This window comes from Erythrolamprus reginae, chromosome 1 (assembly GCF_031021105.1).
Source record: "Erythrolamprus reginae isolate rEryReg1 chromosome 1, rEryReg1.hap1, whole genome shotgun sequence".
NCBI classification, from domain to species: Eukaryota; Metazoa; Chordata; class Lepidosauria; order Squamata; family Dipsadidae; genus Erythrolamprus; species Erythrolamprus reginae.
Genome location: NC_091950.1, coordinates 303,964,506 through 303,977,919, shown reverse-complemented (window position 1 = coordinate 303,977,919; position 13,414 = coordinate 303,964,506). Strand labels below are relative to the sequence as shown.

The 13,414-nt window shown below is 36.5% G+C and overlaps 1 protein-coding gene across 2 annotated transcripts in view; it reads left to right on the top strand.

Annotated features, from left to right (window-relative positions):
- Positions 1-13,414, top strand: part of CEP85L (centrosomal protein 85 like) — a 131,966-nt gene that overhangs the window by 90,493 nt on the left and 28,059 nt on the right. For both annotated transcript variants that reach the window (XM_070733430.1, XM_070733429.1), the window contains exon 4: positions 8,751-8,872. In XM_070733430.1, coding sequence (XP_070589531.1) covers positions 8,751-8,872 — 122 coding nt within the window. The remainder of the gene's footprint in view (positions 1-8,750; positions 8,873-13,414) is intronic.

Here is a 13,414-nt window from a genome sequence, read left to right as displayed (position 1 = left end):
TCTAATAAACAAACAAACAAACAAATAAATAAACTATTTCTATTAGTGTATATCATTTTTTAGCTTTTTTACATTAACTTTAGATTAATTTTCTTTGTTTACAAGTTCCCAAATTATCTTGAGAGTTTTTTAAATATACATGTTACTGAAGAATATCATGAGAACATGGTACAGTGTTCCCTCGATTTTCGTGGGTTCGAACTTCGCGAATAGCCTATACCACGGTTTTTCAAAAAATATTAATTAAAAAATACTTCGCGGTTTTTTTCCTATACCACGGTTTTTCCCACCCAATGACGTCATATGTCATCACCAAACTAATAATTTTTGCAAATAAATAACAAAAAAAATGATTATTGTTAATAAATTATTATGTTTATAAATATCAGGATCACTAAGTGTCTTATTCAATGGGTGAGTACCAGTAATAATGGTGAGTAAATGGTTGTTAAGGGAATAGGAAATGGTAATTTAGGGGTTTAAAGTGTTAAGGGAAGGCTTGTGATACTGTCCATAGCCAAAAATGGTGTATTTACTTCCGTATCCCTACTTCGCGGAAATTCGACTTTCGCGGGCGGTCTCGGAACGCATCCCCAGCGGAAATCGAGGGAACACTGTATTCTTTCTTTTCCTATTCTGCACGTCATGATTTATCACAATGCATTTCTCTTTTTTCTATAGCATCCAGGAATGGGTTAAATATGTCTGCTCATTGGTTTGATTGAGTCTGTCAAATTGTTCAGTCTCACCCTTGCTATGCCTGACAGCTTTTTTCTCAGTTGCTCAGGGAAGAAAGTGTTGCCAAACCTTTCTCCAGCTCTTATTTAATCTATTTCTGAGTACTATAGCCATCTGAGTAGACCTTTTCCTTGAGTTATTTCAGAGTTAATGATTGAATTTGAAATTGGATGTGTTTTCCCACAAGTTCAGGGTCTGCTTTTTTCAGATAAACCAAATGTTGATCCATTAGTTTCAATAGGAATCAACCAATAAGTTTGTCACTTGAGCCTGACATCATGGGTTGGGAGAGAACAACTGGCATAGATGTTATCCAACCAGTTTACAAACCTAATGTGGGACTAGAACTCAAAAAAGTCTCCTGGTTTCTAGGTTGGTCCCTTAACCATTAGAACAAACTATCTCTCCTTCGTCTTTCTGTCCTATTAAACTTCTTATTCTTTTTTCTAGCAGTCAGCATCTCAATATGCAGATCACAGTTTAGATTCCTGATCATGCAGAACACTCATGCAGAAAATATAAATTAAGTTGTGTTTGTTCTCAGAGTTCTAAAACTCTAACCATAGCAATTTGATAATTATAAACGTAGATCCAGTTTACGCAATATTTTTAGCATTTTAGCAGTAACACTATTACTTTGCCCTGTAGTTAACTTGGAAGGGTTGTTGAATGAAAGCTCAAGTCATAAAATAAGATTTTTACAGTGCAAATTCCTCTTTCATCATGTCTAACATCTTGCATCCGAAAATGTTATATGTCCGGCAAAAAAAAAAATGTGCTAAGAGACTTGTAACTTTGGAACTGTGTTGAGTGTTTCCCTGATAAACTGTTCCAGGAAACAATGAGATTAGTTGTGTTCTTTGACATGTTTTGAGTGCTGGATGAACATAGAGGCAAAGACATGTGAAGGAGAGATAAAAGGCTGTAATGCAAATTGAGGTACTGTTCAGTAATAAATAATTCTGGAGCTGGATTATTTCCATTTTAGCAGCAATTATTGACTAGAGGCCAAAGATTGTATTTGTTGCATTTGTGATGATTTTTCAGCTGTGTTTTTGAACAATTTAACTGGAATATACCGAAACAATTAAGAATATAGAATTCAGCATCTCTTAAGGATCTTACCCCGTACAAAAGATGATCACCTATAAAAATCCTTCATGACATAACACCCTGTTTATTCATGGGACTGTCTGTCTGCAATACTTTCTACCCACTTGCTATGTATGGTTGGATAGATTGGATACCCTCAAGGTCTGTTCATTCAAATGTCTTTTCATGGGACCAAGAAAGAGTGCCTTTGTATTGCATCTCTTTCCTCGAAATAGCATTCCTGTATGGATGGTGCCACTCTCTTAGGGTTCTGGAAAATCCCTTAAGATCTGGCTCAGTTCCTAGACTTGGGGTTAGTCTATTTGTGGAGACCATGACCTGTTTTTGACTGTAATAGTTGTTTCTTTGGGCTACAATGTTTTGTGGTTATATTTTTAATTGTTTCAGTTACACATTTTGATATACAGTAGTAGTACCTCTAGATACGAGCTGCTCCACATGCGAGTATTCCAAGTTACGAGCCGAGACGCGAGCAAAATTTATGTTCGACACCCGAGCTCAAATTCGGTATACGAGCCGAGCTTCCACTAGGTGGCGCAAGAAGTTATCTCGGCGCGGAAAAAAGAAAGTCTAAAGGCATTTGTTCGAGATGCGAGTTGATCGACATATGAGCTTGGGTCTGGAACGAATTAGACTCGTATGTCAAGGTACCGCTGTATTGTAAACTGCCCAGATTTAAGAGTTTGGGAGTGGATGGCCATGATAAAGGTAAATCACCACCACCACCACCATCACCACCATCATCATTATCCCTGAACTGTAACACTATGGCTTTTCCCTTATGGTTAATAGCAGTCCTGTGGAGATGAACATAAATCATAAAACTATTGTTTGTTCATGGCACTGTTCAGCTGATTTCAGTGATTTTTGAGGGAGACCTAAGTCTTTTCCTTTGAAGCAATGATTTACTTAACAGATGTCATTTTGCGCCAGTTGAATTCTATTCTGTTTATTGACAAGTGGTTTGCACATTAATTTAGTAATGCACAAATTCATTTGTTCAATTTATGTCCTGCCTTTTGCTCAAATAATTGAAGGAACTTTTCCATCCCATGAGTATGACTTAATTAAATTTAATTTATTTGACTTATATGCTGCACAATCCCATGGGACTTTGTACTGAAAATACTCTGTAAAATCACTATTATATTATTCTCTCTTTATTATGAATGCACATTTAGGCAATAAGATAGTATATTGAGGAATGAATGTTAATTAATATCATATTTGCTAGCTTACTTTTTCACTTTACCTTTGTTTACTAACTTTTTTTGCTCTAAAATATACATCGCATATTTATAGGAAAACATTCACACATTAAAGCCAACACATTTATATTTACATTCATGTTCAGAAATAAAAACACATGGGATAATAGCAGTACAGTTAATTAGCTTTAGATGTATGGATAGCATGTTCTTATCTGCTCTTAAATGTTCTTGGAAGTAAATATGTATTGTATTTTCTTATATTCACAATTATCTTTTCATGAACTTTTATTCATGGAGTCAAATTCCAATGATTACCGTATATACTCGAGTATAAGCCGAGTTTTTTAGCCCCAAAAATGGGCTGAAAATCACAGCCTCGGCTTATATTCGGGTCATTGACAAAGTCACCACACGAGGGCGCCATTGCTTGAGCCAGAGCGAGGAGGCACCAGCTTTTGTCCCCTCTGGCACGCCGTAGTTCCTCTCCCTAGCTCAAGCAAAGAAGGCAGCCATTTGCAATGGTGAGTCGGATTAAAAAGGCCCCCTGCTGTCAGATTCTCCTCCCCCTCCTTTGAAAGGATTTAAACTGTTTAAAAAATGGTATTTTGTGGTAGTTGCTGTCCTTGCTTGGATAGGATCTAATAATGTGTTATGAGGCAGAGCTAGACAGGAATTCTTTTTCTATCTGTCTATCTTTCTATCTATCTATTTTTCTATCTATCTATTTTTCTATCTATCTATCTATCTGTATCTATTTCTTTCTATCTATCTATCTATCTATTTTTCTATCTGTCTGTCTATCTTTATATCTATCTGTCTATCTATCTATCTATCTATCTATCTATCATCTATCTATCTATCTGTATCTATTTCTATCTATCTATTTTTCTATCTAACTATTTATCTATCTATCTATCTATCTATCTATCTATCTGTATCTATTTCTATCTATCTATCTATCTATCTATCTATCTATCTATCTATCTATCTATCTATTTTTCTATCTGTCTGTCTGTCTATCTATCTTTCTATCTATATCTATCTATCTATCTATCTATTTTTCTATCTGTCTGTCTGTCTATCTATCTTTCTATCTATATCTATCTATCTATCTATCTATCTATCTATTTCTATCTATCTATCTATCTATTTTTCTGTCTGTCTGTCTATCTATCTTTCTATCTATCTATATCTATCTATCTATCTATCTATTTCTATCTATCTATCTATCTATCTATCTATCTATTTTTCTGTCTGTCTGTCTTTCTATCTATATCTATCTATCTATCTATCTATCTATCTATCTATCTATCTATCTATCTATCTATTTGGTTTTCTATGCTGATAACCTCACAGCAGCTAATGCTGAAGCTCTTCTTTGGATACACTTATTTGTTTGTTTGTTTGTTTGTTTGTTTATTTATTTAATTGGATTTGTATGCAATCCCTCTCCAAGGACTCAGGGTGGCTCACAGCATATATAAAAACAGAACAATAATGTAAATTCAATTAATGATGAGAAGGAATCCAGTTTTGAAGGATTTTAACTCTTAGGTTTTAGCTTTGTTCCTGATCGAGCTACTTTTTTTACTTTTTAATTTATTGTTAATATTGTTAATTTGTTTACCCTCTTTTAAATTTACAGAGCTAGTTTACTGGTTTTCTTTAAAATAAATATTCTAAAACATGTCTCAATTAATGTAATTTTATTGTTTTCCATTTTTATAAGTTACCAGTAGCCACTGCATTTTCTAACCTCGGCTTATACTCGGGTCAATACGTTTTCCCAGTTTTTGTGGCAAAAATTGGTGCCTCGGCTTATACTCGGGTCGGCTTATACTCGAGTATATACGGTATCATTTAGAATTTTATGAAGACAATAAATATATGTTTTCCTCAGTTTTTATCAAGCTGCTGATTTTTGAAAGTGGCCTATCAAAGATCATTATAGTGTTAGGTTGCAGAGGTCAATCTTCTCACTACATTTTCATTTTTCTCAATGGACTAATTACATTTTCAGCAAGTATAGGACTTGTCAGAAGTTGACTACTTTTCTAGATGATAAATAGGACAAGATGGCTTCTTTCCCTTGTGAAAGGCTTGTTTTGTCGGTAGACTAGACCTCTTCATAAGATCTATATTTGACTTGGCTTTAGTATTTAGTTATGTTTTCCTGGCTATTCCAGATTGATTGTTAATTGACATTGGAAGATTCTTCTTTCTTTTTGTGTCTCGTTACTAAAGATGAAGACTGCTTCTACTATTTGTAACTTATTTGCTGAATCTTTTCATACACACATGAAAAGGTATTTAATTTTTCAGTACATCATTTCATTAGCTACATAGAGCAAGTTTGGCAAGTGATTAAGGTGCTAATGAATGCCACAGTTCTATAAAAAAATTCTGATGTTATCAGTTATTCAGCCAAAATATTTGGCATTGTTTTAACTTCATAAATGTATGGTTTCATTCAATTGTACAATAATATATTGGGGCTCAAGAATAATGTTATACTTTTTATTTCAGAATTTAAAAATTGATAGCCCTTTAAGAATTAATAGGGCTCTAGGAACTTCAAAGAAGGTGAACGAGTGTAATTATCTTTAGTGAATTTCATTGTAATGAGAAGATAATATAAACACTTATTAAAACAAGTGTTTCTATACTTAGGAGAGACCTTCTGTTATCTCTGGAAAATTCCAGACACACTTGCTCCGAACGTCATTTGAAGTGCCACCTAAAAGTGTTGTTCATAACATTGGCCAGGATATAAATTGAAACTTTCTGAAAATGTGTGACTAACTTTAGAGTAGATCATCACAGAGTTAGTTAAGGAATTAGATATTGTCTGTCCTGAAAATTTTGTAACTGGTCCATGAGTATATAAACTCTTTGCAAACATTTCTCTCAATGAAATGTGTTGATTGTAAAAATGTTGTAAAAGAAGAAGAAATATATTAGAATATTACATATGAGACAAAGAAATACTATATATTAATACAGTAACAAGAGAGAAAAAGCAATTAAAATAGCGGATTTAAGCTCCATGAAATATTTCCTGCCTGGATGTAAAATTGCTAAATGAATCTGCTCTAAATCGTTACTCAGAAGATAAGGATAGTTGACCCTGTGTGATTTGATTTGATACACTGAATTCCAAATATAAGGTTTCTGCATTTCTCTTAGGTGACACATTATATAGTAGTAAGCATGGGTACCATCTGAAATACTATAAATTACATATGCAGAGCCCATTAGTATACTTTTTGGAAGAAAAAGCTATAGACAATTTGCACATAAAAAGATTTGTATGTTTTGTATTAAAATAATCTTATTTTACAAAATCTTAACAGTTGAGATATTAGGAAATTCTAAGTGCACAAAGTTCTTTAATTTAAGCAGTATATTCATATTTCATGTTCATAATAATAATAATAATAATAATAACAACAACAACAACAACAACAACAACAACAATTTATTAGATTTGTATGCCACCCCTCTCCGCAGACTCGGAGATGGGCGGCATACAAAATTATAAGTTTGTTTTACAATTTTTTCCTCATAATGTTTATAGTACAGTGGTACCTCGACATACGAGTCTAATTCGTTCCAGAACCGAGTTCGTATGTCGATCAACTCGCATCTCGAACGAATGCCTTTAGACTTTGTTTTTCGCGCCGAGATAACTGGAAGCAAGGAATTCTTGCGCCACCTAGTGGAAGCTCAGCTCGTACGCGAATTTGAGCTCGGGTGTAGAACATAAATTTTGCTCGCGTCTCGGCTCGTAACTTGGAATACTCGCATGTGGAGCAGCTCGTATCTAGAGGTACTACTGTACTAAAATATAGAAGCCAAAGCCAAGCTCACTTTTATATAACTGATTGATCTATAGAATATACAGTACTATCTGCTACCTTTAATATTTAGAAATATCACATAGTCTTTATTTTGCAGGATATGCAGGATTTCTTTTTCTGATTCAGAGTTTGCTGTGAGAATTCAGTACAATGCACCCTATAGCAGTGAGGACAAACCTTTCTCAGCTCAGGTGCCAAAAGAGTGCATGTGCACACTGTCGTGTATGGGTGTGTGCCTATGCCCATAATGTGGTTTGACATTGTCTTCTCCTAGGGCTGAGAAAAAGAGAGGGATTGGCAAAAAATCACCCAACTGGCTTTATGCCCATGGTAGGAGTAGACTCGCTGTCTCCCAGCTTCTAGCTGCATGATGGCAAACATATGGCATATCTGAGGGCACCCAAGCCGTTGCCATATATCAGCTCTAGCATGCATGTGCGTGCTGGCCAGCTGATTTTTGGTATGGAGGGTGGGGAAAACCTCCTGAAACCTGGGGAAGGCAAAAAAACCATGGGCCTACCAGAAATTCAGAAATTAACTTCTAGTTGGGTCATTTTTCACCCTCCCCAGGCTTCGGGAAAGCCTCCTGAAGCCTGGGGAGTGTGAAAAATGGCCTAATATTTCCGAACTTTTGGTAGGTCTGCTGGGCCCATTTTTCATCATCCTTCATTTCCTGAAGACTGGGGAGGGCGAAAAACAGCCCAATAGGCCTACCCGAAGTCCAGGGGTTTCAGTGAGGTCTGTGCATATGCGTGAGGGGCAGTCTCGTTGGATTGTGCATGCATATGTGTGGGGAGGGCATTGCATTATGGGCGTGGGCACACACACACATGCTATTGCATGCGTGCACCCTAGCAAAAAAAGGTTTGCCATCCCTGCTCTAGCCTAATGGCTTTAACCACTACACCAAACAGGCTCTCATACATTTTTACTGAGATGAAAATATGTTTCTTTTAAAATGTCATATTGATACTCAGAAGAAAATTGTAGAGTATGAAGTGGCATTTAATCATCAGATCTAATCCCCGTGCTCAGTGGGAAAAAAACTTCCTCTGGTCAAGCTTAACTACTGGTTACGCAGATATATCTGTGTATGTTTTTGGCAATAGTACAAAGTTGGTTTACCATTGCCTGCCTTTGGAAATTTTTCAACTTCCTGTGTAGCCTACAATCCTGGGATTTATTGGCAGTCTGCCTTGTATGCACTAAGCAATCCAACTGTGCTTAGCTTTCTTTGAGATCGGCTAATTTTTGAAACTCCTCATGAGCCCTACATAGAACTAACTTTCATAGGTCATTATAAAGAAAAATTAAAGAATACATTTTTCATTTATATAGTTGTATCATGTAGAGGCGGCATTGAAATACTGCACAAACTGTCAGTGGCACAGCTTCTCGGTGTGAGATATTCATGTCTCCAAAGCATAACCAATGAATCCCATGATGATGAAAATGCAGTAAATAAAAAAATTAAAAAGCGTGAATGCTTCAGTTAATAATAATAATAATTTATTAGATTTGTATGCCACCCCTCTCCGAAGACAGTTAACTTTTATTTCCATAAAAATGTAAAACAAGAAAACATTACAGAGATATTGCAGATTAAAGCTTTTATAAAATGTGGAACAGTTATATTTCAAGTGTATCTTAAAGAAAGAACATGGATTTTCTAGTTTCCAAATACATTAATGAGGTATATTGGCTATTGGCTATTCATCAATGGCTAAGCACCTTGATAAATGTTATAAATGTTAGAAATATGATAGGTAGGTAGACTTTTCTCATATTCTGATTTATTAATGTTATTTTTATGCATATTTTTATGCAGGTTCTGGGTGGATCGTATCATCAAAGTTATTCAGCTACAAATTTTCAGGACTATAATAATTGGGAGTCCCTGATGAAAATTAAAGAAGGGCTGTTAAGGCAAAAAGAAATTGTGATTGATAGGTAAGTATATCTTTTGTACCCTCAATTCATTTCAGATTTGCCTTGGAAAGCAAAGCAGTCCTTTATTTTGTCATCTTTGAGTTGTGGGCTCTGGGGCTGTTTTAGGTAATAGAAAACTAATCAGAGTTTCTGGTGTATATAACTATGTACCTTTATACAGCCTTATAGTAATAGTTGTATATTGTGTATATAATTCACAATTTTGTATACTTTTAAGTTTATAATTTGTATAGTTGTAATATTTTAATATATTTTAATTGACTGTTCGAAGAGAATTAATTAAGAAATGTTGACAGTTTAATAATAATAATAATAATAATAATAATAATAATTTATTAGATTTGTATGGCGCCCCTCTCCGCAGACTTGGGGCGGCTCACAACAATAATAATAAATCTAATATTTAAAAAACATTTAAAAAACCCATCATTAAAACCTTACTGCACAAGCATACCATACATAAAACTATATAAGCCTGGGGGAGGTATCTCAGTTCCCCCACGCCTGGCAATACAGATGGGTTTTACGCAATTTATGTAAGACAAGGAGGGTGGGGGCAGTTCTGATCCCTGGAGGGAGTTGATTCCAGAGGGCCGGGGCCACCAGAGAGAAGGCTCTTCCCTTGGGGCCCACCAGACGACATTGTTTAGTCGACGGGACCCGGAGAAGGCCAACTCTGTGGGACCTTATCGGCCGCTGGGATTTATGCAGCAGAAGATGGTTCCGGAAATTGAAATTGTTTATAAAGTGCCAACATTAGATGACTGTAATAAAGGTGCGAAGACATGAAAATGTTCCTATTGTGTTCTGCTTAATTGCCATATGATTTAGTTTTATTTTTTATATTGCCTCATCATTTTCATTATTTAACAATTATTAAGCTGTATTTTAACACTAGAGGGAGTACCGGTAGTATATTCTTACATAGTTTTGCATAGTATTACATTTGTGCCTTGACTTGGCCCTCTTGAAGGATAACCTACACTATACAACTACTTCACAGTACTTTAAATTGTTTTGACCTTGATTGCCCATGGCATACTACACATTTCTACTGAAGTGTTCGTGCTAATACTGGCGCTGTTTATTGGCAAGGATTACCTATAATGGTAGTATGAATCAATTCCAAATGCTAAATACATGACATAAGTCCCTGAAAATAATAGTATTTGCAGTGTTCTTGGTTAAACAATAGAGTAGTATTCAAAAGCTTTTTTAGGAAAAGTAAACTCAAAGGTTAAGATTTGGAGGAGTAAGTATCATTCCACAGAAAAGAATAATACTTGAAATTCTGAAGCAGCTGCTGATCATCATAATAGAATAGATTATCATTGATCTCATTAGTAGAAATATGGTTAACATTGTGAGTCTATTGATTAAATGCATGGTTTCTGTTCCCTTGTAGAGTTGTATTTGTTTTGGCTTTTTCAGTGGTAGAACAAAGCCATATTGATATTGCTTGACGTATAATTGAGCCATATAAAAGAATTGATCTTATATTTAATATGATTAAATTCTGCCATACAATTCCTCCTAGCAAATCCACTGTTTGTGTGAATCCAGTGGCTTCATACTCTATTGAACTATGTGCTATTTGGATGTAGTTTTAAATATTCAGAAACTTAAGTTTAATTTTGCACAGTTGTGCTATTTCTGCCCTTTTATATTATTGCTTTTTTTTTAATGCCTAAGATATATTGGAGATACATTCCAACGTGGGTTACAGGGTCCCACTTGTTATTTCTAAAAGCCATGTAATAAACAGCTAATGTAACTTCTTAGGATTCCACCAAGATATGCCCTTCCGGAAGGAATGTGACTGTTAATCAGCTTCAGTTCTAATTCCAAGTTCTAATGCCAAGTACTAATGCTATAATGGAGAGGGAATGCTCTCTGTTGGTGCTATAGAGCTATTTGTTTTATAAACTATCAGGCTTGTAGTAACAGTGCTTCAATCCTTGTTTTTTTATTGCTTGAAATCACAGGCACACTTACTTAAAAGTAATTGTTTTTTAACGGAATAAAAATAATTCTGAAGACATTTGTGGGATGGCTGAAGATTATTATCTTGTTTTGAGTTTTGGGATATGTTTTTCAGAGCTGAGTAATAAAACTAGACATCATTGGTAGCAAAAGCATGCAACAATGGTACAATATCTGATAGCATAATATATCCTCTTGCGTTCTTGAAGACCCTGTGGCTTCTCAGTTATGCACCAGAGAACTGGCATCAAATTGAAAGAGAGCAAGGGGAAGTTCCATTGCATGAGTGGATAACCACTCACACATAGTTGGACTTCTTCCACTACTCTAAATCTGGTTTCACGAGAGATTTATATCAATTAAATATATACATTCTGTTTTTCATTTGCGAAGAGAAGAATTAATATCATTTGCAAAGACAAGAATTAATATCCAAAATAAATTAAAATAAATATTTTCTATTATCTTGGTCAAATATGACAAGACTTTCGCTAAAGCAAAGGCAGTAATTTGATGTAATAATTAAAACACCAGGCTAGAAACCAGGAGATTGTGAGTCATAAAGCCAATTGGGTGATATTGGTCCAGTTATTTTGTCTCAGCTGTGGGAAGCAGGCGATGGCAAATTGCTTTTGAAATCTTTGTCATTCTCTAGTGTAGTTGCAGGATAGTCCAAGAATGGGTTGATACAGTCAGATCTTCCCAGTGACTGAGTCATAAATTTAGCAGCCACGCCTCCTTGCCTTTCTCTCCAGCCCCCCAGTTTTTGACTCAGTCGGTCCGAGAGAGACTTTTTTGCAGACAGCTGTCAATCTAGAACAGAATTCCACTCCTGGACTATCTTTGGACTTACCATCAGGTTTATTTTTTCCAGTTCTTGGTTTGACTAACAATCAGCATTTCTTGCTCCCATAGAGTGCTTCACTGATGCCATGGCTTTCGTCAATCATGCTGGCTAGGGCATTGCATTATGGGCGATAAATACTATTGCCTATTAGTACTTGTTTATCTGCTGCTGCTTGCCAAATAATATATGTATGTATATGTTTAAAATACCATGTATGTAGAGGAGAAAAGAAAGAAGAATCTTGGGACTGGTTTTTGAAATAAACAATTTCAGGTCTTTTTAAAACCCGTTGGGAAGAAATTAAATTGGACCAGTATTTATAATTAACAGGAGGAAAGGAGGGAGAACAAAGTGGCCTCTGTTTTTCAATATAATAGTGGAGGAGTTGTACAAAGAAAATAGCTGTCAGCATGAGATATTTTTCTGGCTTCTCAAGGGAAGATTTATACATCTCCAACAAGATGCAGTTTCCCGTGAAAGGGAAAAAAATTGAAGCGATAAAGAAGAACAACCTGTAATGAATCATAGAATGCAGTACCAGCTGAACAGCCATCAGTATATTTTCTAGCTATTCATCTTCACGTAGCACAATCTTGTCTGCACAAAGTATTCCAAGTAGCCATAGGTACATTAGCTCACTTCTGTTTAGGAAATGCCTGTTGCTATAAACACTGTAACATCAGCCAAATTGTGTAACGGGGAAACAGTATGTGGTACTCCGATTTTTATTTAAGGTAGCTATAGATTTGTACACTAATCTTTAAAAAATGATTAAAAAAAAAAACAAACCCAAGAGATATTTAGAGAAAAGATGTGAGAAGAGTGACCAACTCATAAAAGTTCAATCAAGAAATATGCGTACAAATAAGTGTGCATGTGCTTGACTAAACACATGGCCAAACTCCCAAAATGAAATGTGAATGCAGCCCCACCTATGCACCCTGTACATGCATATATGCCCCCCTACATGCACCAGCTGGTCAGTGGGAGGCCTATGCCGAGGATTTTAACACGTTTTTCGCTGATAAAATCGCCCGGATCCGAGTGGACCTCGACTCCAATTGTGAAACAGAGTCGACTGACAATGAGTCAGTCAAGGTGACTGGGGCTAAACGTCTTTGTCCATCTGTCTGGGAGGAGTTTGACTTGGTGACACCTGATGAAGTGGACAAGGTCATTGGAGCTGTGAGTTCCGCCACCTGTTTACTGGATCCCTGTCCCTCTTGGCTGGTTTCGGCCAGTCGAGGGGTGACACGGAGCTGGGTCCAGGAGATTGTCAACGCCTCCTTGGGGAGGGGGTCCTTTCCGCCACTTTATAAGGAGGCGGTTGTGCGCCCCCTCCTCAAGAAGCCTTCCCTGGACCCAGCCGTGCTTAATAACTACCGTCCAGTCTCCAACCTTCCCTTCATGGGGAAGGTTGTCGAGAAGGTGGTGGCACTTCAACTCCAGCGGTCCTTGGATGAAGCCGATTATCTAGGTCCTCAGCAGTCTGGATTCAGGCCCGGCTATAGCACGGAAACTGCTTTGGTCGCGTTGATGGATGATCTCTGGCGGGCCCGGGACAGGGGCTTGTCCTCTGTCCTGGTGCTCCTTGACCTCTCAGCGGCTTTCGACACCATCGACCATGGTATCCTTCTGCGCCTGCTGGAGGGGTTGGGAGTGGGAGGCACTGTTCTTCAGTGGTTCTCCTCCTACCTCTCCGGTCGGTCGCA